Source organism: Anser anser, assembly GCF_964211835.1.
Source record: "Anser anser genome assembly, chromosome: 4".
Taxonomy (NCBI): Eukaryota; Metazoa; Chordata; class Aves; order Anseriformes; family Anatidae; genus Anser; species Anser anser.
This window is the reverse complement of record NC_139724.1, coordinates 73,089,426-73,116,462: the sequence shown is the minus strand read 5'-3', so window position 1 is coordinate 73,116,462 and position 27,037 is coordinate 73,089,426. Positions and strand designations below refer to the sequence as shown.

At 46.5% G+C, this 27,037-nt stretch overlaps 2 protein-coding genes across 6 annotated transcripts in view; one reads left to right on the top strand and one right to left on the bottom strand.

Annotated features, from left to right (window-relative positions):
• The window catches only part of EIF2AK3 (eukaryotic translation initiation factor 2 alpha kinase 3), a 42,581-nt gene extending 29,975 nt beyond the window's left edge, over nucleotides 1–12,606 (top strand). Inside the window, exons 12-17 of the mRNA XM_083834769.1 lie at nucleotides 164–313; nucleotides 1,639–2,428; nucleotides 7,085–7,252; nucleotides 7,847–7,948; nucleotides 10,227–10,289; nucleotides 11,380–12,606. Coding sequence (XP_083690895.1) covers nucleotides 164–313; nucleotides 1,639–2,428; nucleotides 7,085–7,252; nucleotides 7,847–7,948; nucleotides 10,227–10,289; nucleotides 11,380–11,556 — 1,450 coding nt within the window. The 3' untranslated portion in view covers nucleotides 11,557–12,606. The remainder of the gene's footprint in view (nucleotides 1–163; nucleotides 314–1,638; nucleotides 2,429–7,084; nucleotides 7,253–7,846; nucleotides 7,949–10,226; nucleotides 10,290–11,379) is intronic.
• Nucleotides 12,607–12,742: 136 nt separating this feature from the next.
• Nucleotides 12,743–26,725, bottom strand: LOC310898966 (histamine H2 receptor-like). Of its 5 annotated transcripts, none has more exons than XR_014583880.1 (6): nucleotides 24,384–26,725; nucleotides 20,780–20,910; nucleotides 20,395–20,683; nucleotides 17,107–17,283; nucleotides 14,788–16,480; nucleotides 12,743–13,827 (listed from the first exon to the last, which is right to left on the bottom strand). XR_014583880.1 is itself a non-coding variant. In XM_083834773.1 (6 exons), exons 3-6 carry the CDS (start codon nucleotides 20,796–20,798, stop codon nucleotides 15,802–15,804), a joined length of 1,164 nt encoding a protein of 387 aa, XP_083690899.1. In that variant the 5' UTR covers nucleotides 20,799–20,910; nucleotides 24,384–24,549; nucleotides 25,108–26,725; the 3' UTR covers nucleotides 12,743–15,801. The 5 variants fall into 5 exon arrangements, 4 of the variants coding, with proteins under 4 accessions (XP_083690899.1, XP_083690897.1, XP_083690898.1 ...); XM_083834773.1 differs by having other exon boundaries at nucleotides 12,743–16,480; nucleotides 24,384–24,549; nucleotides 25,108–26,725; XM_083834771.1 differs by having other exon boundaries at nucleotides 12,743–16,480; nucleotides 24,384–24,683; nucleotides 25,214–26,725.
• Between the last annotated feature and the right edge of the window lie 312 nt (nucleotides 26,726–27,037).

Here is a 27,037-nt window from a genome sequence, read left to right as displayed (position 1 = left end):
CAGGGGAATTTGAAACAGATAGGACTTTTCATGTGAAGAGCAATTCTACTAGCCTGGCTTATACTGGGCTAACTTTGGTTAAACTTTCTTTTGCAGAAATGTCTATGCTGTGCTGTTGCTTTATGTGACCGGGTCTCTGTTTCTCTTCTCACCCAAATCCTAGGGAGCTGGCTCGTGAAAAGGTGATGCGGGAAGTCAAGGCGTTAGCTAAACTCGAACATCCAGGTATTGTTCGGTACTTCAACGCCTGGCTGGAAGCTCCACCTGAGAGATGGCAGGAAAAGATGGATGAACAGTGGTTGAAAGACGAAAGGTAACTCGTGGGTGTTTTTACTCAGTTGAATTTGAGGTTGTATACCAACAGAACAGGAGAACTGGTAGATGATGCAGGAAGATGCAGAGACTATGTAGGAAATAAATTGTTATTAACTTAGTCTGTCAAATTCTCAGTTTAACAAGGTACAAATATCACACTTGTGCATGGCATTTATCAATTTTGGGGCCTCTGTTGTGTTAAGGTCCTTCTTTCAGCTTAGATCTTGTAATTCTTAAGTTAACTTCCATAATCAGGGGTTTTAGGAAGGCTGGGGCATTGTTTGCTACTGGAATTTGGTTTTAAACTTGGGCTTCTCTGTCGTCTTTGTTCCTTTCCACAGCTGTCCTCCTCTTTGGTTTGGTTTTGATATCTCTGATTCAGTACTTCAGTAGTTCAATTAATACATTTTGGCATGAATTTGTGGCGGATGATCAGACTGATTCATAAAGCTTTGTAGAAATAGGCTAAAAATGAAAAATTATGTAAAGGACATAGAGGGTGTTAGGAATAAGGAAAAAGTGGGTGTACGTTAGCAACATTTGAAGGTGGCAAGGGAAGAAGGAGGCCTAATATTCCTCTGACCCACTATTTAGCAGTCTCATGATAACATCTTAACATGCCTGACAATTTTTAGAATACAGCGACTTTTATATTTCAGGCACCAAATTAACATTTCACAGCTGTAATTTTTCCAAAGGACTTTAAATAGTCATTGCAGTGCATGTTCTAAAGGGATGAGTTTTCTTGAGCTAAAGATGAGCCTGATTGCATGCTAGAAACGTGGGCAGTAGAGTTTGCTGATGTTTTTTTTATTTCTGACCACCACCCCCATTCCCTGTTCCCCTGCGCTGCTCAGGGGGAGGACGTAGAAGAGGGTGGATAGGGGGAAGATGTTTTTAGCTTTTAGTTTCTCACAGCTCTAGCTTGTTAGTAATAGGTAATACGTTATATTAATCTCCCTCTTTTGAGTCTGTTTTGCCTGTGACAGTAGTTGGTGAGTGATCTCCCTGTCCTTATCTCAACACTTGAGCCCTTTCTGTTGTATTTTCTCCCCCTTTCCCTTCGAGGAGGGGGAGCGAGAGAGCAGTTGTGGTGCAGCTCAGCTGCCCAGCTGAGTAAAACCACCACAATGAGGAGACGTTGTGCCCACTAAGAAAAATGCGTGTCATATCCTGGTTATTAGTGATTCCCATACATGGGTAGTTATTTCCTGTTACAGTGCAATGCTTTTTATTTCAGAGGAAGTATTTGTTTAAACTTGGTCTTCTGAAAATACGTTTCTAGTGGGATGAAGCTCTGATCTCTTGATTTTTTTTTCCTAGCACTGATTGGCCTCTCAGTTCTCCCAGTCCAATGGACGTCCCATCATTTAAGATCAGAACAGAGGCGTTTTCTACAAAGGACCACATAGAGGTTATTGCCACTTCATCAGAGAGGGGACAGTCTTTCTCCATGGGAATACCTTGTGGTCAGTCTGATTCATCTGAAAGTGAGTTTTCTCCTCTGGAATTTTATGCTACAGACAACAGGGACTTGCAGCAGTCAGAAGATCCACTGTTAAACCTTCAGGACAGCGTTCTTACAGGCTGCGATGTAGAAGACAGCACTATCAACAGTAGTGAGATGGGTCACTGCAAGTTGGATCACTCCTTGGAAATCTGTCCTCTGCCTATCCCTGTTGTAAACCTGAGAGAAGGGACCTCCTCTTCCATTGTGTTTGAAGATTCTGGTTGTGGAAATGCTTCTAGTAAGGAAGATAAAATTGACGTTTCCCAAGATGGAAATCTTTCCGAGGATAAGCCAACAAGTACAAAGGAACCTGGTAACAAGAAATCTGCTTCAGGAAGTCCCCTCTCTGTTTCTCCACCAAGGCCAACAAGCTTAAGCCTGGACCTTTCTAAAAATACTGTGGAAAAAGTCAAGCCCACCTCTCCAAAGGTGTATCTTTACATCCAAATGCAGCTCTGCAGGAAAGAGAACCTTAAAGACTGGATGAGCAGAAGATGTATGATAGAGGAGAGGGAGAGGACAGAGTGTCTGCAGATATTTCTGCAGATAGCTGAAGCAGTTGACTTCCTGCATAGTAAAGGATTAATGCACAGGGATCTCAAGGTTTGTATTCATAGGGCACTATAGGAAATGTTTATTGTCATGGTCATCACTGAATGAACTTTCCAGATTCTGCTTTTAACTAGTTGTCTCACTGGCTGTGTCTGTATACAGATATTTCCTAGTTCGCTACTGTGAGATTCTTAGGATCTATCATAACTTGAATTATCTGTGCCCAAACTGCCACACAAAAGTCTCTAGTATTATAAAATTCCTGAAACATGTGGACTGACTCCATCCACTGTTTACCTGTGTCAAGTTCTGCTGTAAAGTGACAGATCAGGAGTGTGTGGTTACAGGTAACTTTTGTGTGTGTGTGGAGTAGCGCAGCATTGGAAAACAAACCACACAAAGGATGAGGTGGGAAGGGACCCCTAGGGGCCATCTGGTCCCACCCCTGCCCCAGCAGGGTCAGCCTGAGCTGGGGGCCCAGCCCCACGTCCAGGCGGCTCCTGGAGCCCCCCAGGAGGAGCCCCCCAGGCTCTGGGCAGCCTGTGCCAGGCTCCATCCCCGGCCAGCCCAGCAGGGCTGCCTGGTGCTCACAGGGGCACCATGACGAGGGCCTGGCCCCTGCTCTCTGCAGCCTCCCCTCGGGTGCTTATGGACATGGACGGCGCCCCCTGAGCCTCGCCTTCCCCAGGCTGAGCATCCCCAGCTCTGCCAGCCTCCTCACAGCAGAATCCTGCTAAGATAGCTGACTACTTATCAGTGACCTCAGAATCGGCGTTACAAAAGCTGAGTTAATGTCTGTGTAATAATTTGGAGGTGTAGTGCTCCAGGAAGTAAACTGATCGTTCGTTACTACAGTCAAAGTCTGCCTTAAAGCAAGACTTCTTGTACCTGGCACAGGTCGGTGGCATTGGTTTTATGGCATTTTTAGGTCAGGAACTTTGATGCAGGTTCACTTGTTGCTGAGTCGTGTGGCTCAAACAAAACAGAAAAAGCTATTTTGAATTTTTTTCTGCCTTTTGAAATGAAACAATTCTGCTATTATTCTTTCTGAACAGCAGCAGCGTTACTCCTGGTTAGGGACAATAAAAGTTAAATATTGCTGCTCTAGGATTGAAACGCAGACTGTTCTGGAGTCAAATTCTGAGTCAGTGCTGGCTGTGTTACAGCAGCCTTCTGAAGGATTCGTAACCTTTTAATGTCTGATAACACCCAGCCTGGTGAGACTGGAAGGCAGCGGTGGTTGTTACCCCTGATGCTGCAGGTGACTGAAGTCAGGAGTAACTTTTTGTGCCCCTTTCATTTTGCTTCTGATCCTGTGTTAGTCGGTGCCTAATCTTGCTGGAGCTTTTAGCACTGGAGGTGTCAGCATTTGTTACCAGATGCCAGAACTTGGTTAAAGAGCCTGGATGAAGTTAGTCTTATCCCTGTAAGCCGCAAGAAATGGAGTCCTTTGCTTTTGCTGAATGGTGGGGAGGCAGCTCCTGTTCCCCTGCGCTTGTTTGAGGAGGCATTGATACAGTGGAGTATGTTCTGAAATGATTACAACCATTCTTGTAGCCCCTCAGATGGTAATCATCTGAGATCACTAGAAACAAAGGATGAAGATAGCATCTCATACAAGGTTGTAACAGGGGATTCGAATTAAGTAACACAAAAGTAAGTCAAAGTTAAAAAAAACTCGTAAAACTCACGAACCTATTCGAGTATTTTCTTTCCCCATCGGCATTAAGCAGTTACCTTAAGCCAATTATCTGAAAAATCTTTAGTGCTGGAGAAAGTGACCAAAGAAGTAATTTAATCCCTGTATTAATGTGTTGCTAGACATGTTAATCAGTAACGTTTCTTAACAATACTTGCAGTTGGAACTCTCCGCAGACTCCTCGCTGAGATCTCTGTTCAGTAAAGCTTAGGTAGATCTTCATAAAGCTGTTTCACTCTTAATTGCTGTGTAGAGTTCTGTTGGGACATCTGAAAAGTTCAGTGTTGGCAGCTGCTTGAACAAGAGATTGTATTGTGTTTACTTGGCATAAAAAACTTGAAAAGACTCCTTGAACAAACAACTTCGGTGCTTCAGAAAACCTGCCCTGCGTGTCTAACATTATGCTTGCATCCTGGAAGTCCACTTAGGCGTTAGTTGTTCACTTGGTCAAAACAACAGCCACATTTATCACTCCGTAGTTCTCAGAAGCTTCTTGGAACAGTTCTTGCAATTTGTCCAGGAGATTGGGCGTGCAACCCCAGCTTTGTGAGCACTAATAAGGGAACAATCCGCACAGCTGTTTTGCTTCTGCTAATAGTTAGCTCTGTGTAGCAGAGATCTGGAAAATATTTTAAATACTAACAGTGTACATTGAAGTATATTATGTGGGCTCCTACTGCTGAGAGAGATCGTCATGACAAGATGGTAAGAGGTTAGGCAGGCAGGTGAACAGGTCACAATTCCAATTCTTTTGAAGGAAAAGTACAGGAACAGAAGTCTGTCCAGTGAGTTTATTGCTACTCCCAGATTAAGCTCTTGGCCATGCTTTGACAGCTCAGAAGCAATAATGGGTCCTGTCAAACAGGGTGTCACAGAAATGAAATAGTTTTAGACATGTTTTGCAGCATTAATTGAATGAAACAGTAGTCCTCCAGATGTAGCTTATTCGTGTTTGTGGAAAGGATGGGGATTCTTGTTCTGACTGAAGAATCCGAAAAGAAATTTCTTTGGAGGGGTGGCAAGATAACTAAACTAGAGAGTGGCTGTATTCTTCTCATTGAAGTCAAAATTGTGTATAGTTCCCTTAAATGTCCTCTTTCAGAATGTGGTCCTGATGGCTCTTTTTTTGCTGGCAGTTTCCAATAACAGTCCATTCTCCTAAATTTGTAGAAACGATATGCCTGGCCATTCGGAGATGATCTGTTTTCAGCCAGAGAAGCGTAATAAATAAAGCTTTTTGTTAAGAAAGGTTCTTCCCTGTGGAGCAAGACAGATCTTGTTGACTTCTTGTCTGTTTGTCGGAGGAGAATGGAGATCCAGGCGATGGGACTCAAACCCCAATGGGAAGCTTGTGCCTTGAGCATTAAGATTCTAAAAAGAGTTTTGATAACACGTGTACCCAGTCTGAGGGTGGGTATTGTGTAAACCATAGGATATCCTGAGTTGGAAGGGACCCACGGTGCTTCAGAGAGCCTAAAGATGCTCTGGGTTTACAGGGCGGCAGCTTTTGTGCGCTAAAGGAGCTGTGACTCCAAAGGGCAGGACGTTCATCACTGGAAAAAGCAGCGAGAGATAAGGCCTGGCTCAGATGGCAGTTCTAGAGGCAGGATGTGGGTGCTGTGGAAATAACAAGTTAGGTATAACTACTTGCTTATCACCAAGCTGCCCGGGTGTTTTACTTGCTTAGAAAAACAAGAAGCCTTTTCTTCTGTCTTCTTTGCATGGAGCGGGTTTGTTTTTAACTGAGGAAGTCGGATGGACTTTGAAACAGGTCAGCTTTGTAGTCCTTTAGTCGGGCAGAAAAATATTGCCCTGTGTCTGCCTGTCTTCTCCTGTTCCAGGGTTTATGCCAACAAAGCTTGGACCAGGCTCTCCCAGCCTTGAAGGTCCAAGAGCGATAAGAGCAGCGTGCCCAGCACCACCTGCTGCTTTTTCCACACGTAGCTTTCCCTGTCCATAACCCTGAAGTGCTGCTGCTTCCCTTGGCAGAAGCAGTCTGTTCTTTCTCCAGAATCGTGTCTGTCTCTATCTGTGAGCCAGGTGGAGCAGTCAGCTTTCAAAGAAGAAATCACTCATTTGGCATGTGTTGTGTCATTTTACTGTGAGGGTGGTGAGGCACTGAGCAGGCTGCCCAGAGGAGCTGTGGCTGCCCCATCCCTGGAGGTGCCCAAGGCCAGGCTGGATGGGGCTGGGGGCAGCCTGGGCTGGAGGGAGGTGTCCCTGCCCATGGCAGGGGGCTGGAACTGGGTGATCTGTAAGGTCCCTTCCAACCCAACCCATTCAGTGATCCTATGATCAGCCAGAATGCAAAGCTCTGGAAGAAATGATCTGAGATGGGTACCATTAGCAAGTGAGGCACCCATGGGGATTTTTCAGTTCTGATTCCCTTTATCAGGGGGTTAAAAGCAAGACAAGGCAAATCGTTGCTGTTGTTGCTCTTGTGAAGTACTTAAGCTTCAAATAATAAATTAATTCCGTTACACAAATGGTTATTCCCACAGTCAAACTAAGCAGTACCAGCTGAAAAGCACGCCTTGTTCCCGGACTTCCAGTCTATCTGTAAGGTGATAACCAGTACGCAGCACATCGTCTTAATGCTGCAAATGAGTTCAGCACTTGGAGATTGGAATAAAAATACCTAAGTCAGAACTGTAGCACATGATGTGAATTTGCCATGTGTTTGGAAAGTTGGGATAACTTATCTGTGCTGTTCCCCACAGCTGTTGACTTTTCTGCATGTCACCCATTAGATCTGTATAGTGTTAGTGGACCTCTACTGGAAGACAAGAAATGAGCAGCCTGGGTTTCAAGAAGGGAGCCTGGTTAACGCAGGGGTAATTCTCTTTTCCTGCATAGCTGAGGTTCTTAGCTAGTTCTGCTCATGTGATGTTTAAGGGGCATTTTTAGCCCTGACAGCATGAATTATATGAATATCTACCAAGTGTTGTACCTGGCAAAACACGTTCTTGTTTATAACTTATTTTCTTTTCTCCCATTTGTTTTCTCAGCCTTCCAATATATTTTTCACAATGGATGACGTAGTAAAGGTTGGGGATTTTGGGCTGGTAACTGCAATGGATCAAGATGAGGAGGAGGAGTCGGTACTCACCCCCATGCCAGCTTATGCCAGGCACACAGGACAAGTAGGGACCAAACTCTACATGAGCCCAGAACAGGTTTGTGTTCTCTACTCTGAAGCTATTTCCAGCACCACCTGGGAGACACCTGAATTCCCAGGAGTTCAAAGATCAGGCACTCCTCCTAGAAAGTTGTTGCAATTGAGATACTTAAATTATTTCTTATCAAAATAGAGCTTTGAGCTAAACTGAATTTCAAAGTTAGTACTTTTAACATGCATGTATATAAAAAACATGTAAGACATACATATATGTAATTTTTATATATAATAGTAAAAAAAGTGGCTGATGATTTCTACTTGATGGATTGATTTATGTTGCTTTTAATATATTAAAAAGATAACTGTGATACCTCAAGTTAATTAAGGTTGCAGTATTGTACATGAGGTTTAAGTTGAAACATTTTGCCTTGCAGACGGGTCTGATGATCAGGAGGCCTGATGATCAGGAGCTTGCTCAGTCATACTCACTTGATAAAGTTTCATGTGCCCAGAGGCTGTTACAGTACCTGTCCTGTTTTCAGCTCTGCACAGCCTTAGTCACTTCCCTGTGTTGAAAGGGGGCTGATTACGTTGTATGTAACTCCATGCAGTGACTAGATTGACTGACCTGACCTTAATTCTGAATTCTCAGATCTGTGGGAACACCTATTCGCACAAGGTGGATATCTTTTCTCTGGGACTGATTCTCTTCGAGCTGCTTTACCCTTTCAGCACACAGATGGAGAGAGTCAAGGTACGTATGGTACAGCACCAAGGATTATCTTCAGTTTGATCGTTTCTTTAAGAGGTGTTTGCTCTGTGAAACACTTGCAAGCTGTTCCTCACAGCTTTGAAACAGTGTTGGAACTAGGAACACAGTATCTTTATCAGCCTTGCACATACCCCTGAATCATTGGAAATGAATTGCAGTTTTCCTAATTTGTGCAGTCAGATTGAGGCTGTAACTTTTTTACAAAGCTCCTCTGTTATCTCAAGTAAGAGAAACCATTGAACTAGGATATCCAGGATCTCAAATGGCAAAGGTTGTAACTTCAAGCCTACCAGCTCATTTTTTGTTCAAGAATTGGAGTCATGCTGTGTGTTTCTACCACTTCTTCTTTTTGCATCTCCAGAGCTTTTTTACCCAAAACGTTGAAAAATTATTCCTTTTCTGATAAAGTCTTAGCGGTAAGTCTATCTCATTGCTCCACTTAAAGCAGTAATAGATGACTTTTATTGGATCAAATGTGAATTTGGGAGGTTTGACTTCCTTGCTGCTAAGATGCACGTGAGATCCATCTTTCAGAGGAACAGCTTCATAGAGAAGAAAGCTACAGCCAGAAAGGTTTTTCCTCTTGTATGTGGTGACCAATGACCTCTACAGGAAAGAAAGAATTGTTATAATATGTATTCCTTGTTAATGTGTTTGGTTTTTAAATGCTTATGTGAAGATGGACTGGTTTTAGCAGAGAGCTGAGAAGCACACTATGAATGCAGCCTGACCAAATGCTTCACCTATGCTGGTGTTGCTTTTTCTTCCTTAAAATTTTCTGGCTTTTTGAGACAGAGGAGCAAAGTCCAGAGAAGGAATGACAGCACTTAACTTGAACTCCTTGTGCTAAAACCAATTTGAGTTTCCCTAAATCAGTTTTCCTGAGACAAATACCCAATAAGGAGCTATCCTGGATTCTTAAAGATGTCCTGCAGGAATGACTACAAGCTTTGCCCTTTCAGTTTATGTCCTGACTATTGAAGCAAAGCAAGTAATCAGAATGATTTCTAAATTGTATGCAAGACCCCATGAATTTTGCTTCTTAACAGAGTAAGAAGATTGCCCTAACTTGCCTAGATTTTCACTTTTTGATAAAAAGAACCTCCAGACGTTTCTTGTGAGTCCTGGAGACTATAGTCCTGGAGATTAGCTTCTTTAATAGTTGCTTCCAAGTTGTTAACTGAAGTTTTCCTTGGCATCAGCCAAGTTTTATCGCTGTTAGCTGAAGCGAAGAATGCTCTACCTACCCAGGGAGCCCAGCAAATCCTAGCAGTCTGGGACAAAGAGCTGAAAAACCCCCAGAGGAGGAGTGCGAGACCTGCCTCTGTCTCAGACTGTCAGCAGTTAAGTCTCTGGCAGTGCAGTTTATTTCCAGATCAGATGTTGAGAACAGATCACTAAATGCAGAGTGACTTGGTAAAGGAAAGAAGTGTTTTTGAAATAGTTTGTCATAAAACTCAGTTCACTTGAACAGGAGATTGACTGTTGCCCATCACTATTAACTGATCAGTTTGTACTTTCAGTGAGTAATAGTGGATTTAATTTAACTTCAGAGTTCACATATTGTGTGCTCGAAATTGTGCAAAAGGAGATCTTCATCAAAATAAGTGCTAAATGCTGCCCTTCTGCACTGACAAGATGCTAAAGTAGGCTGTGGGTTTCTGGAAATCACAATTTCAATTCGTGAGACAGCCAGCTGCAAATATTTTGTGGCTCAGTGTGGAGAAAATCCTGTCACTAGATGGAGCCAACGTGCTGTCTGTGCAAGACAGACTGACTGACAGGGATTAGCTACATTGCAAGGACACATAAATACGCAACTTCTTTCAAAATTGCTGATAAATATTAGTCTGTAAATATTAAGCAAAGACTGTGCTTACATTATTAAGACAGAGCCAGTCATATCGTGTCTTAATACTGGTATAGGTGATCTTGGGGATTACAGGTGCTACAGAGTACTTTATTGAGCCAGAACAGGAAGTAGAAATGTATGTATTTGGATGATTTAAAGCTGCAGAGATCACAATTCTTGTAACATGACAATTTATGTAACGTGATTTTGGGTTCAGGCTGTATGCCTGGAGAAGCAGCAACCTGCCTGGTTAAGCGTGTTGAGATTTTAACCACTAAAGCAAGACCTGTAAACAAAGTTTTTCTCCATCAGGCTGATTTCTTTGCAGAAGTGGCATATTTTTCAAAAATAACTATGTTGAAGAGTGATATTTTGGAAAATTAACATTTTTTTTTAACATTTTTGCAGACCCTGAGTGATGTTAGAAACTTGAACTTTCCACCACTGTTCACTCAGAAATATGCACAAGAAGTAAGTATGTCTCGTGCTGGTAATCGTAGCCTTTTTCTTTGCTTTCCAACTGTTTTGCAAGTAAAAATAGAAGGGAAAAAACACCCAAAACACCAGCTTTTGTTTAAGACACATTTCTCTGCCTGTGAACTTTACTGTCTTCCAAAATTCTAACATTACAGAACATTATAGTAGTGTGGATGCTGATGCTTCTGTCACAAAGTTTATCTCCAGTAATACACAATATTACTTGTTTTCTCTTGTTGCTTGATGTTACTGGTGTTGCATACATCTTGCTGTGAGTTCTTGCAACAAATCCATATTCACAAAGAGAAGGTGCAGAGTTCTAGACAGAAAGTGCAGATACCACAGTAGCATCATGGCTGTGTGGGATTTAGCTCCAGGAACTGGATCCTCGAGTAGAAAACCAAATTAGTCAAATCCTCGAAACGATACGGTTTCAGATAAAAAGAGGAGGTGATGTACAAAACCTCCCCAGTAGAAAGCTGAAGTGGTTTTGGGTTTTCTCGGTAGCTTCACACCACTAGCTAAATGAGACAAGCCTTTTTTGCTTTACAGCTGCAGGCTGTCTGGAGGAATTCAAGGTGCTGTACTCAGCTGGAACAGGACATTTTGTTTTCTGCTCTGAAAGATGCTTTGTTAAGTAATTCTGACTTTAAGACAGATTTTCAAACTACCTGTATATTTAAAGGAAAACTTCTAACTCATCATGAAAAATTACTTGCATGGCTTTAATCACGGCAGGCTTAAGCATAAAGCTGAAAACTACTCATGAATTACATTTCATTTGTTTTAAAATCCTTATGATTCCAAATAATGTAAAGGCTTTATAACTATCGAATCTTGGGTCAGATTTGATTTGACAAATAGATTGTAGTCCTTGATAGTGAAGGCAATTTCAGGAATGCACAGTGATACGTTTTCAAACATTTAATGTGTTTCTAATTACTGTGCCAAGATACTAATACCCAAATTACTAAGAAAGCAACTGGGAACACTTTCTAGTTGTTCATACAAACAGCTGAAGTCAGAACATTAAATAAGGGTGAATTTATGAATTGAAACACACACATCTCATGTTTTCTTTCAGTACACTATGGTGAAGGACATGCTCTCTCCAAGTCCCACTGAAAGACCAGAGGCTGCAGCAATCATAGAGAATCCTGTATTTGAAGACTTGGAACTCCCAGCAAAACCAGTGCTTAGGCAGAGGTCACGGACAATGAGTTTGTCAGGAAATAAGCACTCGAGACAACCAAGCAAATAATTATCCTCAGGATCACTTCTTCCACTCAGCAGGTTTTAAAGGGATTGTTCAGCAAAAGGATCCTATGATGCAGAATGTCTATCTTGGAAATGTTTACTTAACTTTTTTTGCCATGATTAATGTTCAAGACATGTTGGACAGATTTTTTGTTTACTTTGACAGCCAACAAAAGCCAGTAACCACACTTCTCACATTCCATTTTTCTTACCTTAACTCTCCTAGGTGGATGGGTCCAGCTACTGCGCTTACCAATGTTGTACTCCATTATCTTTTTTGGGGGGGTTGTTGGGTTTTTTTGGGGGGTTTTCGTGTATTTTGTTTTTTTGAAGCTTGTAAATGTCAGCTTGCTGGGTAAGTGAGAGATCTGTAACATGTAAATAGAATTAAAATACTGTATTTTTATATAGCAAATTACAGTCTCTAAGCCTAGTGAGTGTATATCCGAATCACTTGCTCTTCAGTGAAATGAAGATGATTTTGGAGGAAAAAAATGACTCCATTTTTGTCCCTGGTGGGTAAACTAGGAATCTGCACTATTTTTAAAGCAAAAAAAATGACCACAGCTGTACATACTGTCACTTTCCATAGCCAGTCATTAGAGGAAACTTTTCTCATGTTTCTGCACTATAGTAGGTCTTAGGGAATGCATTTTATACAGATAAAACGGTAGGGAAGGAAAAGGAGCTTTTAGCCATTAAAAGAGGGCTTATAGGCAATGGTTGGAAGAGCCATAGTAAAAATTATGTACGAAAATGTTGTGATTCTGACAATTTAAACCTAATGAAGTCATACGTGTCGTATGTAATCTTGTAGATTTGTACTTTTTAAAAAAATCAACTGGTAGGCATTTGTGTAATCTGCTAATTTAACTGCCTAATGCCATGCTTTTATTTCTCATTGTAAATATGTTAAATTTTATTTATAAAATACAGAATCAATCCATTTGGGTTGGTGGTGTACAGAATGCACTTGCTATAATTGTTGAGTGCATTAATTATTGTGACTTCTTTCAAGTCTAAATGATTTAATAAACTTTTTATTTAAAAAAAACCAACAACACAGTAGTTGCTTCTGTTGAAAACCTGCATTGTGCCTGCTGCAGGTGGCAGCCTCGTGCATTTGGAACAGGGACAGGCTGTTGGTTCCTGTAACTGGCTTTGCTCTCCAGTCCTGTACTTGCCACAGTGCATGTGATGATGTATAAAGATGTATATGGTGCTTGGAAGTGAGATGCTGGCTGGAGAAGGGAACGGAGTTGTCCTAAACGGAGAGGTGTGGATTATGGAGTCCTGGAGGTAATCTCTCAAGTGTTAACAGTGGGATAACTCCTACACTATTAGAACAATTTTTTCCTAAATGCATTTTTCTGGTTCTACACTAGTTTTCAGGTTTAGTTTTGAAGTTGTAGTTCTTGAAATCAGTTTCTTAAATTTTACTTCAGCTACTTCGGCTCCTTCTGGGGATCACTGTACTGTGGTATGATGCTGCGACTAGAATTAAGCCAGGTGACACTTGGGGTAAGCCAAGAGTGGCTTGCAAAGATTTTCTCCACTGTGCTCTCTGATGCTTCTGTCCTGGATGCTGGCTTGTCCAGTTGAAGCCAGAATGCTGTAGTGAATATTTGGTCAAAACTAGGATTTTATCGAGTTTAGCTGCTTCAAAACAGAAAACTGTCATCTTCCCTTGTATTGCCAAGTTTTTAATGTCAGTTATAGTTGCACAGTTAAGTGTCCACATTTAACTGGGTGAAGCTCTGGGTGCTTCTGTACCTTTTCTCCACCAGGTCAGTGAATACCAATGGAGAGCAGAAGGTAAGGAATGAGCTATCTTTTCACTTGCTGTACCTCTGCTGGATTTAAGTAGTTGCTTGTTCCAGCGTTCCTCAATGCTTTGACCAAGAAAATCTTTTCCATGACCAAAGTGTTTCTGAACTTGGGTATTGAAGCAAGCCCTCATTGCCCTGCCTCTGGCAGCTCTGCTTGCTGAGCCCCACCACTGTGGGGTAAAAGGACACCTTCATCGCTGTGCTATAAAACGCCTACCTGGGCTTCAGAACTCCCATAAGCACTGGGACTATTTCACCAGCTCTTCAGAACCAGGCTACGCAGACTTCCAATGCTGTTTTCTATTTTTGTCAGACCTCTTAACTACGCTGTGCTTCTCTGTTCCTTCCCTGTCCTGCAGGATGCTCTTCTTCAGACCAAAGGGTCAGCAGTGACTGAAAGAACAAAGGCCTGGGGTCTGATGTGCGTATCCCTCTGTGCTTGCATACTGGAACGGAAAGGGAACAGAAAGCAGTGAAGGCCGGCTTCTTCTCAGCTACCTACAGACAATAGCAGCAGCTTTCCAACCCTTCCTGAGATCCCAGGCTACGCAGGTCAAGCTGCAGTCCTGGTGGCAAGCCTTGTACCAGCCTGTGCGTCTCTGCTGTGTGCACAGCTTCCCAAGATGCAGAAGCCTCACCTGTACCAGTGCTCAGAAAAAGCCTTCTGGAAAACTTTTTGGAAACCATCCCTGCAGAGTTTCATGTCCACAGAAGAGGGGTCCGAGAGCAGCCTCGCAGTGCAGTGACTCTCACATAAACCAGTGTAAGACCACACCAGAAACAGGGTGGGGAGAGAAATGGCTGTTACCTGAGCAGTCACTAGTGCTCGTGGGACTTCACTGTATCTCTGTTCGTGGGAGGGTTGGCTCCTATTTTACCCAATGTTATTTATGATCCTACAGTGACACTCAGGTGCAGGTCTGCCTTTCCAGGGTCCTCCTTCAATGAGGTTCTCCGTGGCCTTCCTGCAGGGAGCCAGTGTTGTCTGAAGGCCAGATAAGCGCTCAGAGCAGTAAGAGCAACCATAGAATCACAGCATGGTTTGGGTTGGAAGGGACCTTAAAGACAATCTAATTCCAGCCCCCCTGCCATGGGCAGGGACACCTCCCACCAGCCCAGGTTCCCCAGAGCCCCATCCAGCCTGGCCTTGAGCATCTCCAGGGATGGGGTATTATCCATAGCTCCTCGGGGTAGCCTGTTCAGTGCCTCACCACCCTCACGGTAAAGAATTTCTTCCTTATATCTAACCTACATCTCCCCTATTTCAGTTTAAAACCATTCCCCCTTGTCCTATCACCACACCCCCTGACAAAGAGTCCCTCCCCAGCTTTCCTGCAGCCCGCTTTAGGTCCTGGAAGGCTGCTGTGAGGTCTCCCCGGGGCCTTCTCCAGGCTGAACAACCCCACCTTCCTCAGCCTGGCTCCATAGGAGAGGTGCTCCAGCCCGCTGATCATCTTCTTGGCCTCCTCTGGACTTGTTCTAGATCCATGTTCTTCTTGTGCTGGGGCCCCAGAGCTGAATGCGGGCTCCAGGTGAGGTCTCATGAGATCAGAGCAGAGGGGGACAGTCCCCTCCCTCACCCTGCTGCCACGCTGCTTTTGGTGCACCCAGGACACAGTTGGCTTTCTCAGCTGCAAGCGAGAGAGATGGAGAGGGGAGAAAGGGTCTGAAGATGCCACCATCTCCTGGCATCTGACACGAGGGATGTTCCCTTCCAGAATTAATAAGGAGACTTGCAGATAATTCACAGTAAAGCCCCTGAAGAAAGCCCCTGGTCTCAGATCTTACAAACAGTAGCCACAGAGGCGATGCACAGTGAGTATTTCTTTCTACCTGCTGCTGAACCAATCCCAGCCTGTCAGCCACCGAGGCCAAAATGGGAAAGCCCTAAACCTGTATTTCAGAAGTGAGTGAACAAGCTGAAACCTGTGCACACAGCCCTGGCTGTGGAGAGTGTGAGCAGCTTGACCAGATCCTTTCTGCCACCTCCCGTTCACAGAACAACAGTGTACTTACTACACCTGGTCACATTTATAAGGTAAACCGCAAGATGGGAGCTACAGGGGCTCGATCAGGAAGAAATACCGTCACAACCTGAGCTGTAGATCACCAGGATGTGCATACAGTAAGACAAAGTCACATTATTCTACTGATTTCTTTTCCCCAGCATGAAGATTGGATTCGTATTAGGAAATACTCATTAAAAAAATAATTACCCAGGAAAGAATGAGCTCCGTTAGCTATAACAAATTCCTCTTTGTTCATAAAACGGTGGAAGAGAAAGAAATGCATCATTGTCGTATGCCCCCAGCTGAAATATTTCAGCCCCTCCATCCCCTATTTTCCAGCCATGCACTTTTCCACGAGGACGTGCTCTTGCACCTTCTACACCACCACCTTTAGCAACCAACTCTGAGCCCCTACTGCTTGGGCTTGCCCTTCAGGACCCCATTGGGCACCGGCACGGTGATGCTATATTCCAGGTCGGGAGCAGTCCTGGAAAAGGTGGCTATGGAAACCATGTCCTCCCCGATGTCCACCTGAGACCTGGGCCTGCAAATGAGCAGCTTCTTCAGGGCCCGCTGGAAGTCCCTGTTGAGGAAGGCGTAGAGCATCGGGTTGATGGTGGAGTTGCAGTACCCTAACCAAGTGATGACCTTGAAGGTGTCCACCAGGACCGTGCTAGCGGAGTCGGTGCCCCGGGCAGCCAGCCAGACGTTCAGGACAAAGTACGGCAGCCAGCAGAGCACGAAGACAGAAATGATGATGCTAATGGTCCGCGTGGCCTTGTTCTCCAGCTGCAGGTGGTTCTGCCGCTTGCTGTTGGGGTGGTAGTGGAGCTCCAGGGTCTGAGACATGATACGGTTGGCCTTGAGCCGCGACGCGCGGTAGATGAAGAAGTACATGCTGCACATGACCATGAAGGGGACGAAAAACGCAAGAGCGGAAGCCACAATGGCGAAAATCCAGTTGGTGACGAAGATGCACTCTGTGCCTGCATCAAAATCCACCCCGGGGATCTCGTTCCAGCCTTGCATGACAGGAAGGAAGGAGATGAGGGAGGAGTACACCCAGACCGTGCAGGTCATCACAATGCATCTGCCGAAGGAGAGAGATGGGGAGGGGGGAGAGTTATTTTGAGTTGAGAACACCCAGTACAACCCAATCCCCATGGTGACCCGTGGGGGATATCACCGCTCGGTATTCCCAAAGGGCTTTGAGAAGGCGCTGAGCTGGGAAAAAAATGGGGTACAACACGTCCATACATCAACAACTCTAATGACTGGGTGCTTGGATCCGTGGCTTACAGAATTGGGGTCGGTGTAAGGGATGCTCAGAGCTGGCAGAAAAAAATAAAAATAAAAAAAAAAGGAAGAAAGGTTTTATAGAGGATTTTTGTTAATATTTAAAGCAACAGCAGGTAGATATTTCCAAATGGTTTCAGCGTTAATATCCAGCCATTATTTTACCTGCCCGAGGATCCTGCCTGCAGCGTCCTCTCTGCCCCCCCTCAGACAACCTTCCCCACCCTGCAGTCCTCATTTCAATGTTTCACGTGAAGCCTTGGCAGGAGCAAAGTTCTGCAAAACTTTTAAATGGTGCGAAGCTCCTTCTGTTCTGATTTGGGGCAGAAAAAGCCAATGGCTCACTTGGTCCCTTTTCATTATAGGCCACGGCGAAACGAAAATTTGGAGGGACCTGGAATGAGAAGCAACTACACTCACCTGCCACGGGACATCCTTCTCGAGTAGTGGTAGGGGGTCACCACGGAGCAGTATCTGTCCAGGCTGATGAAGCACAGAGTGACGATGGACGCGGTGCAGAACATGACGTCGAAGGAGATCCAGACTTTGCAGAACAGTTTCCCGAACAGCCACATCCCCGTCACCTCGTAAATGATGCTGCGAGAGAAAACGGGTAGAGACCAAAGCTAGAGAGGCTGATTTAATGTATTTCGAGATTCCACTGAAGAAACATTGTATTTTAACATGGAGATGAGCATACAGCATAGTGAAGCTTGGACACCAGAGATTCACCCTCAAAGTGCAATCCAAGGCATTAACCCACCGGTGGGGCATGGCTGAAGAAGACCAAACCCAAGCGTCTTGCCTGCAGGTGCTTTGATTGAGGTGCTTTGCTCCAAAAGCTCCCAAAATACACATCTGTGCAGCCTTGTTTATCCCAGCTTTTTCCCATGCCATATGAAGCACAGTGTTTTACGAATCCTCCCCAGTTTCTAAGGTGTGGAAGATGCTGCCTCTGCCAAGAAGCTCACTTTTCATCTGGTCTCATGCTTCAAAACTGAAGGATTTCAACTCTTTGGTTAAAAAAAGGAATATATATATATATATATTCTCAGAGGAAGCCTGAGTGGCTTGTACATAGCTCACAAATGCCTCAGCGAGGGAAGCACAACAGCAAAAAGCAGACGTTATGCCAAAATTATTCCCAACAAAGTCAGGGGGGCTGTAAGAAGTGAGCAGCGAAGGAAGGAACATATGGCAGCTGTAGGAAGGCTGATGCATGTTCCTACAGCACTCCATCAGCTGCAATTTGCTTCCCCTTTCTTTCACCAGCTCTCTGTAACTCCTGGGGTGCTGCTGAAACAACCATTGTGTGTGAATTTGGTGTGGAAGGCTGAGTACCCACCTAATGCTGCAAAGCTTTAATTATCCTGTAGCTTCACAGCTTTATGGCCGAGCACGGGGAAAGCAGAGCTGCAGCGGGGCCCTTAGGTGGGCTCGGCTGTCTGGCAGGGGCAGAAAGAGCCAACTTGCTATCAGGAGCTAGAAGCCAACACCTGCTCCGCATTTAATTAGCAACCATTCATTAAAACCACTTGTAAAGGTTGTTTTAGAGCACAACGAGCACGGTAAGTGCATTGCTGGAAGTGTTGTTGAAGGGCTCCAGCTGCGGGCAGCATTTGATGTGGGCTGCTGCTCAAAAGTCCCCAGCAGAATCTGTCCCTACGACCTGGTGGCCTCCGCTTGGGCAGAGCGGAGGGTCCCGTTGTACAGCGCGGAAAGGTTTTGTGGCTCTTTTTTAGATGGAGAAATGAGAAGACAGAAGTCAAACTACAGGTCTCGGGTGGCTTGGTGGCACTCCTCAGAAGTCCTCCTTACCCCCAGAGATGCGGTGAAGGCTGGGGTGTGAGCACCTTGGCCGGCCAGAGGCTGACCATGCCGCTGTCCTGAACGTCCCTGCACACAGATCCCGCACCGAACGGCCACCACCACGCTTCTCCTGGGACCCCCCCTGACCTAGCGATGTTCTCGGAGTGCAAGGCAGGGGACACCCACTCCACTTTCTCTGGTGCATTCCCTCTAAAGGCCCAGGAATGCAGCAGGTTTAAAAGGACTGATAAAAGCCCAAAGAAACGCACGCCACGAGCAGAAATGAAGTCACCTCGGTGTTTCATTTTTGCTTGTACAGCTCGAAACGCTCAGCCTGGAAACAGATGGGCTGGTTGGAGGATCCAGACAACGAGCTGAGCACAGCCGAGCTGCTCCTTCCAGCGAGCCAAACCACGAACAAAGCAGGAGTCCTGCTCCTACGACGTTAATGCATCAGATGGCAACCACATTTTTCCTTTCTTTCTATCACAAAACCTCTTTTTGCTGAGCCAAACTGCCTCCTAGGGTCATTTCTTTTCCTCCTCTTTGCCATGTGCTACCTACCACGGACACCGAGGTGCAAACTGTGCTTCAGAAGAGCAGCACGGGCACGAAGCTGGGTAAGATGTGACCCACCAGCCCTGCCCGAGAGCCTGCCAGACCTCACATCAGGAAACCTGCAATATTTGAGGGGCGCAGACCAGAAGCAGAGCTGCTGGCTGTCCTGCTCCAGCAGCAGTCGCATTTCTCCACCATCCTCTTGCGGCACTTCCACCGCCCCAGCTTCCTCCGACCCCAGGGAGAAACCCCACCACCAGCTGTACAAACCTCCCCGTGAAGACCCCCATTCCCACCGACTTCTCTAGGGTAGGAGCAGGTTCCAACCAAGCTGCGCTAAAAGCCCCCGGCACAGATATTTGCAGTGGGGAGGACAGGTGAGCACAGACGGATGACTCGAGAACCGGAATTTTAAAATTTACTCAGTTCAGAATTGAAGCTGGCAGTAGTGCTGTTTATAGGGCACCATTAAGTGCTTTATTCCCACCTGACAGTAGAAACCACTAACTCAGGTTGTCATTTTGTTTTGGGAAAATACCTTTCGGTGCCAAACTCGAAAGCGTAGGCAGCCCCATGAGAGCTACGGCTCGAAATGGGAAAATAGCCTTCAGCTCCTTTGTGGTGCTCCAAGAGCACTAAAGGCAGCTCAGCCACCCACCTTACACCAACTTATGGCCGCTTTGCAGCACGAGATAGACAGACCCAGCACGTCTGGGGATTTGTTTCCATAGAATCATCTAGACCACAGTTGTAGCCAGGTGGTGAAGGTCCTGATAATACACACCTCGTGCAGGGAGAATCATCCTCTGAGGGCCTGAAGAAGCACTTAAATATAGAGAGAACATAAACTACCCTAGAAATAAAATCCTAAAATAAAAATAATATATGATTAAAATCCTTACTTTTACGCAGGGAGAGGGGAGATGGCCTTCGTCCCCATGCCAACATGACAGTCACTAATCTGCAATGGTAATAGGGGCAAAACAATTCCCCCACATGCGGTGAATCACGTTTGATACCCTACTGCAGGCTGCAACGTTTCTGTTCGTGCAGGCAAATGATCTATTTTGCGAGGCTGCCAGCCTTCCCCACAGATTCCACTGGCGTGTCGCCTTCCGAGCCAGAAGGAACAATCACAGTCCCGTGTTTCACCACGTGCGTGAAGAATAACATCTTTGCATGTGCTGGACGAAGACAAGCTCCGTCGTCCTGGAGCCGTCTGGAAAGCTGGCAGCCTGTTGCACAGGGAACCTCGCCAACAGGTTTCTGTTGGGAAACTGAGGCACGGAAGCCTGTGTCATCACTGACCCCGAGTTCAAAGCTCAGGGGAGCACTTCTCACCTGAACGGCATGACCAGGCACGCTACGAGGAAGTCTGCCGTGGCCAAGGACATGATGAACATGTAGGTGACGGTCCGCAGCCTCTTTTCCACCACCGGGCAGATAAAGACTACTGTATTTCCCAGGAGCGTGACCAAGTCGATGAGGGTGAGTATTAACCCGATGACCACCTCCTGGAGGCCGACCCCCGCCCGGCTGCCACCTCCTTTCACAAGGGATGATGCAGCAGAGGAGAAATTAGAGAGCCAGGACTCGTTTTTGTCCATCAGCATCCTCCCACTGTTAAAATCTGGATGACAGAGAAGGGGAAACAAGTTAAAACTTCCACACGCGATGAAAGGGAGTACAGCAAGCATAGTTATGCTCCGTTGAAAACTCCACACACCCTGCTGCGTCTGTGCCATCACTGCCCCATGGTTATCAGGCCATCGTGGTTATCAGTCCCGAAGTGTCTGATACGTGGCAGGGTAAACGTGCGGCGCTGGCTGAAGTTCTTCACGGCACCTAAAAGCTCCCCTGTGGATGACAAGTGTGTTATCAGGGGAAGCAGATACAAGGGAAAAAAAATCAAACTAAAGCTCTGAGAGCGGAGAGAAGACAAGCAAGGAATTGAAATCCAAACTGAAAGCAGCTCTGCTAAACCCCGCTTAGCAGCACGCCATCCCCCCAAAATATATTCTCATTAACATCTTTGCTGTTCACAGACCAGCTGAGGCTGCTTGCCCCGCCTGGTTGCCGTCATAACCCACAGTTCAGTGGCCTGGCCACGGCAGGTCTCGGTGGGAGAGGATGCTCCCCGCTCTTCCGTGGGTCAGGACAAATGTCCCCACAGTTCAGCGTGCCTCCGATGGGCTCTTTAATGTCTGTCACGTTCCCCAGCACCCTCGTCATCTCTCGGTCAGGATGAAGAGCCTTCAGCAACTTGCTCGCACGGAAGCAATCTGAGGCTCCTGGACACCTCTGCAGCTCTTCTAAGTCTGTGAGGGACCAAAACTGCAAACAATTTCCAAGAAGTAAAAGCTCCGTGGATTTATATAACGGTGTAACGATGTTCTCTGTTTTGTCCCTGACTCCTTTTCACTGCAATTCCTAATGTTGTTTGCTGCTTTTGATTGGCACTTAGCACCGAGCTGACCTTTCCACGATCCAAAGATCTCCTTCCTGAACGGTAATGGTCAGCTCAGAGCCCACTGCTGCGGATACAAAGGTAGGATGAAATCAGGAAATTAGGTTCCCCCCCCTTTTCATCATCCTCGAAGTCCGTCACTTCACAGCTGAATTTCTTCTTCCATTTTAACACTCAGTCACTGAGCCTCCTAAAAGCTTTTCTGCAGGTCTTTAGGTCAGGCCTTGTCCTCCGTACCCTGATTAAACTTGGTTTCACCCGCGAGTATCACCACATCACTAGTCAGCAATTTATCCAGTTTGTTAGGGATTTGTTGCACTCCACATCCTTGTCAAGAGCGTTGCTGATCTGTCTGCCACACATAAGGGAAGGAAAGCTCCAGCTCTCCCGAGCTGGGACTTACTGCCCGGGACCTGAAGCTCTCCTGCCCCACCAGCACTGAGAACAAGCGGCTTTGCTGGGCATCGAGCCCCAGGCAGGTGCAGCTAAAAGGCTGCGGGGTGCCTGAAGTAAAGCAGTCACAAGGAAAATGTGCCTTGGGCAACATTTCACACCCTGATAGCACCACATACAAATAAAAAATACAAAAATCCTACCTCCAGCTCTCCCATTGTTAACAGGAGAGGAGAGCCTAGGACGTTCACCCTGACAGTCCCTTTGAGGAGGTCATCGAAATGGATGGGCTGCCGAGAACAGTTTGATTTCGATGCAGCCCCATTTTTTGGCAGAAAAGCTGCTCAGCGTGCTCTCCTCCTGACACCTCCGCGCAGCCAGCACGGTGACGGCTGGCTGACAAATCCCCAGGGCTTACAGGGTCACCATCTGCCCTCCAGCTCATCTGGGGGTCTGCCCCCATCTCCCACACCTCCTGGGAGGTGCTGGTGTCCCCACACCTCCAGGGATGCTGGGGGTCTGGAAGCAGTCCTCTGGCGCCCGCCTGAAGTTGGTTCCTAACCAGACGAAGCACACAGCCACCCCACAGCCAGCCCTACAGAGCAAGCAGCGTTAAGATGGGCTCTTAAGACATTAAGAGGACAAATCAGCTTTACTTCATTTCAAAACGTTCTCCTTTTTTTCCTCTGGCTTTGAATAACTCTTGATGAGAATGCTGGGTTTGTTGTCTGAGGTTTTCAGATGTAACGCCGAAACAAAAGAGCTTAGACGTTACATCTTCCTTCTCCTGCGGGCTGTGCCCATGGTTCAGGACGTGCAAGTGTTCCTACAAACAATTAAAGCAGATCGTCACCTACACACAGCTGCTCTGGTACTGATCCGCGAGCACACGCTGCTCTCGATCTTCAAGCAGAAGAGGAACACAGCTCTTAGAGTTCGTTTTTGCAAGCTCTCTGTGATACCCGAGTACCACCTTGGCCACCAGTACAGCCCGGGTTAGGTCTTTCCAAGTGGAAAACCAACAGCGAGCTGCTTAATGCAGGATATCTCTAGGAGCACAACACGATGCTCACAAGTGACAAACGTGTCCACGCTCACAAAACATCAAAGAAACACTCATATTATTTTCGGTCATGACGCAAGGACAGACCGAGCAGCTGGAAATCACACTTATTTGACCACCTACGCCACTTCTCCGACAACAAATATTCAGCAAAAAAAAGAAGGGATGATGGATGCTTGAAACTTCAGGTTTGGATTCAAGGTGCAGACGACAGGGTCCTGCTGCTGCGGGCTCCATTTCAAGCATCCCCATATAAAGCTCCTGAAAGTGCATCCGCAGCGCATCTGCTCTTTATGTTACAGCCAAGCATCCTTTTGTTTATTTGCTTGTTTGTTTGTTTTTTAATTAGCCTCTGGCTGGGCAACCAGCAACTTATTTCTTTCTTACTAGGAAGTGCTACTTACTCCTGAACCACCTGGAGCCTTGTTAATACAGGAAAGCAGGGGATGATACAATCTTGAAATCTCTGTGGAAATCTTTGGGACAAAACAGGATGCACCACCCTCCCAAGGGATGTACTTTCACAAAGTATTGGAATAATAGGTACTTAAATTCTTGTATGAGCTGCAGCAGCTCATGTGGCTATGCTGCTGACGTAGCACAGTGTCTTTAACATCACTCTTTCAAGCTTTCCTGTAAGGAGCCCCCTGAAATCAGTGGGATAAATGTCCCATCAAACAATGCTATGAGATCAGCCCAGGCAGAATGGGGACCTCAGGTTCCTCGGGGTTTGTGTTGCTCCTATTTGGATGTAACAGTTATGCTCCCCCCAAAAATTCATTGGATGGATTCTGTTCTCAGTCCGCCCGAGAGAAGTCTAGAAGCAACTCCATCATTTCAGCAGCTTTCCTTGAATATACAGAAAGTCTGACCTAATTTATTCATCAAACAAATCCCAGGTAAAAGGTTAATTTCATCACTAACACGTATATTTTGATGGAAAGGGAGGAAAAACACCCTGCAATCTCAAAGCTGACTGCACTCCAAAATCTTACGGGAATCGTGAAAACTGGAAATACATTTGCTGCCACTCTGCACCTCTGCTAAACTGAGTAAGAGTCGGCATAGGGCAACACACAGTTGCCCCAGGACCTCTGTGGGAGCTGAGACCACAGCAGGACAGCAGCGTGTTGAACAGCGAGTTACTGTGCAAGGCTGGCGATAAAGGAGGAGGAAAGTCCCTGTGGGTGCTCCCACCTGTAAAACATGCATTCGAAGAGGCCACGCAAATGTGCCTCTGCCTTGACTTTCCTTCTCTCTCTCCCTGTTCCATCTGAAGAACAGCATTTCTCAGGCACAGGCGGTTTATTTCCATCCCCAAATCAGCATAGGGGAACGCCAGCTACCTCTCCAACACCTAACCAGAGCTGCGTCTGGAAGCCCACCAGAAGCAAGCGTGATCCTTACCTTCAAGCCTGGCCATTACGGGCAGCCGGCTGGCTCGAAGCATCCCAGCAGCATCTCGGAGCAGCAGCGGGGTGCAGCTTTCAGGATGCCCCGGTCCCTTCCCACCAAGCGCTCCCAGCCAGGCTGCGTGCGAGCATCGTCCCCGTTCCACGGCCGCGCGTCGAACCTGCATCATTAAACAGCGCAGCCCTTTCCCATTCGACATCTCCCCTACAGAAGCAGCATGCACTTTTTCTGCGGTAAAAGCGAGTCTGTAGCACTTCTCCGAGGAGCAGGCACAGGCAGGAGCACGATCGTACACTACAACTCAAGGCAAAGTTAAACCCGCGATGCGAACGCAGGGAGCCGATGAGCCGGGGTGCGAAACCCCAAACCCTGGGGTGCAAGCAGCAGCCTCCGGGGATGCAAATCCACAACCCGTGGGGGTGCAAAACCCCAACCCAGGGGGCTGCAAACCTCCAAGCCCCAGGACGCAAATCCCCGGTCCCTGGGATGTAAAACCCCAAGCCCCCTTGTTGCGAATCCCATGCAACAGGGGGGTGAATCCCCAAGCCCTGGGGTGCGAACCCCATGCCATGGGGGCAAACCGCCAGCCCCTGGGGTGCAAATCCCCAACCCTTAGCATGCAAAACCCCAATTCCAGGATGCAAAACCCCAACCCTGAGGTGCAAAACCCCAACCCCCGAGGTGCAAAACCCCAACCCCCGTGAAAAGCCCCCAGCACCGAGCGCTCCGGGCGGCGCCCCGGGGCACGGCCAGCCCTCCATGGACGGTGCCGGGGGCGGTCAAATCGCCATGCCCCAGCCCGGGGGACCGTCGGCGGCTCTTACCGCCAGCAGCTGGAGCCTCAGCCCGGCTCCGGAGCCCGGGGCCGGGGCAGCCGCCCCGCCTCTCCCCGCCTCCCTCAGCCGCCGCCCCGCGGGCCGGGCTCAGGGGCCGGGGCTCCCCCTCCGGGCCCCGCGGCCTGCAGGGCCGCACCGCCTCGCTGTGGCACCTGCTGTGTGAAAATACGGCGGGTTTGGGGTTTTTTGTTTTTTTTTTTGCTTTCGATGTGTAAAAAAAAGTGTATTTTGGGGGGCCGCGTTGGGTAAATATAGCGGGTTTCTGCCTGCGCTGCGTGGAAAGAGCGGGGTTTTGGCCCCTGTTGTGTAAAAAAGAAGAGGGGGTTTTGACCCTAGCTGTGATATAACAGTAGTTTTGGCCCCTGTTTTGGAAAAACAGCAGGGTTTTGGGTTGGTTTTTTGGTTGGTTGGTTGGTTGGTTTGTCTTTTTTTGCATCCTACTGTGTAAAAAAGTGGGTTTGGGCCCCTTATATGTAAAAATAGTAGGGTTTTGCCCCTGCTGTGGAGTCTTTTTTTTGTCACCGTTGTGTAAAAATACCAGGTTTTGGGGGGAGAATCGGGAGCGTTGTGAGGTGAGCCCACTCGCTTCCCTCACCTCCCGCGAGGTGCCTGGAAGCCGACAGCAGCCTGTGGAGGTGCCATGTCCTCAGGGGAGATGCTCCTCAATGGGCTCTGAAGGCAGGTCTCCTCCTCCCAGCTCACGTCTGGGCGTGGAGCAGTGGCTGGCACCTCTCAGTTCCCGATTTCAGCTCCATGCTCCGGTAGAAAACGAACTTGGCAAGGAAAGGTTAAAAAACGTGGTTCTTGGAGAGCCTGGGTGTCAGGAACACAAGGCTGGTGTGTGCGCGCCTCATCCACGGCTCCTGTCCTGAGCCAAGCCCCAGGTCTCACAGCCAGGCACACCAGCTCACCTTCACGCTGGTTGACCATCACCAAAAGCTGGCTCACCTCTCCCACCAATTTGATTATTAAGACCATGGCTTCACCTATCACAGAGAACATCCTTGGAGAATTTTCTCAAAGAGTCCGGAGAGGAAACGTCTGGAGCAGGGTTGGGAAGAAACCCAGATGCGCCGTCCTCTCCCCAGCGTAACTCAGCTCTTGGGCTGGACATCGACCTTTCATGTTTCTAGCTTGGGCTTGATATTAGTAATCAAACTGGGATGGATGAGCAAGTTTGGAACATTTTCCATCGTATTTGTTCCTTCAGAAATAGGAGATTACCCTTTAAAAGTAATAAAGTCTACTTTAAATGATGCTTTTCCAGTGCAGCAATGAAATAAAACAGGAAAAGAAAGAAATGCAAAACAAATTGTATCACACCCAAAACCCATCTAATCTCTGTATTTTCCTTTAATAATATTGGACAAAATACTTTGTATAAAAGTGGGGAAATAAGACATGCATGGATCAGAATATTTCATGATTGATTTCTGGATTAATTTCATTGCTTTAATCAACAAAAATTTATGTGCGTTTCTAAAAAAAAAAATCTGTTTTGACATCTATGGAAAATAATGCCATTGTGTTTAAAGTTATCTTTCAATTTTCCTTTTATTTAAAAAGGGCTTTTAGAAAGCTTGAAATCCAAGCAAAATATTTTGTTTCAGGTCAATATAACAATTTTCAAACCTGGAGGAAAGTTGTAGGGTACGGTTTGCCAGCGAGCTCTTGAAGCTACGTTCTGTCTTCCCGCCTCCTGCCATCAGTGCCACTGAGCCAAGCTGGGGAAGACAGGCAAAGGGGAAGGAGTTGTAATAAAAATAATGTAAGGATTGAGGGTTTTATTTAAAAAAGCATATACCAAATCCT

Coding starts and splice junctions, on each gene's coding strand:
- LOC310898966 (XM_083834770.1), bottom strand. Junction 17,284..20,394: donor TGCCTGGTCATGCCGTTCAG/GTGAGAAGTGCT, acceptor TTTCTCTCGCAG/CATCATTTACGAGGTGACGG. Junction 16,481..17,106: donor AGAAGGATGTCCCGTGGCAG/GTGAGTGTAGTT, acceptor CTCCTTCGGCAG/ATGCATTGTGATGACCTGCA.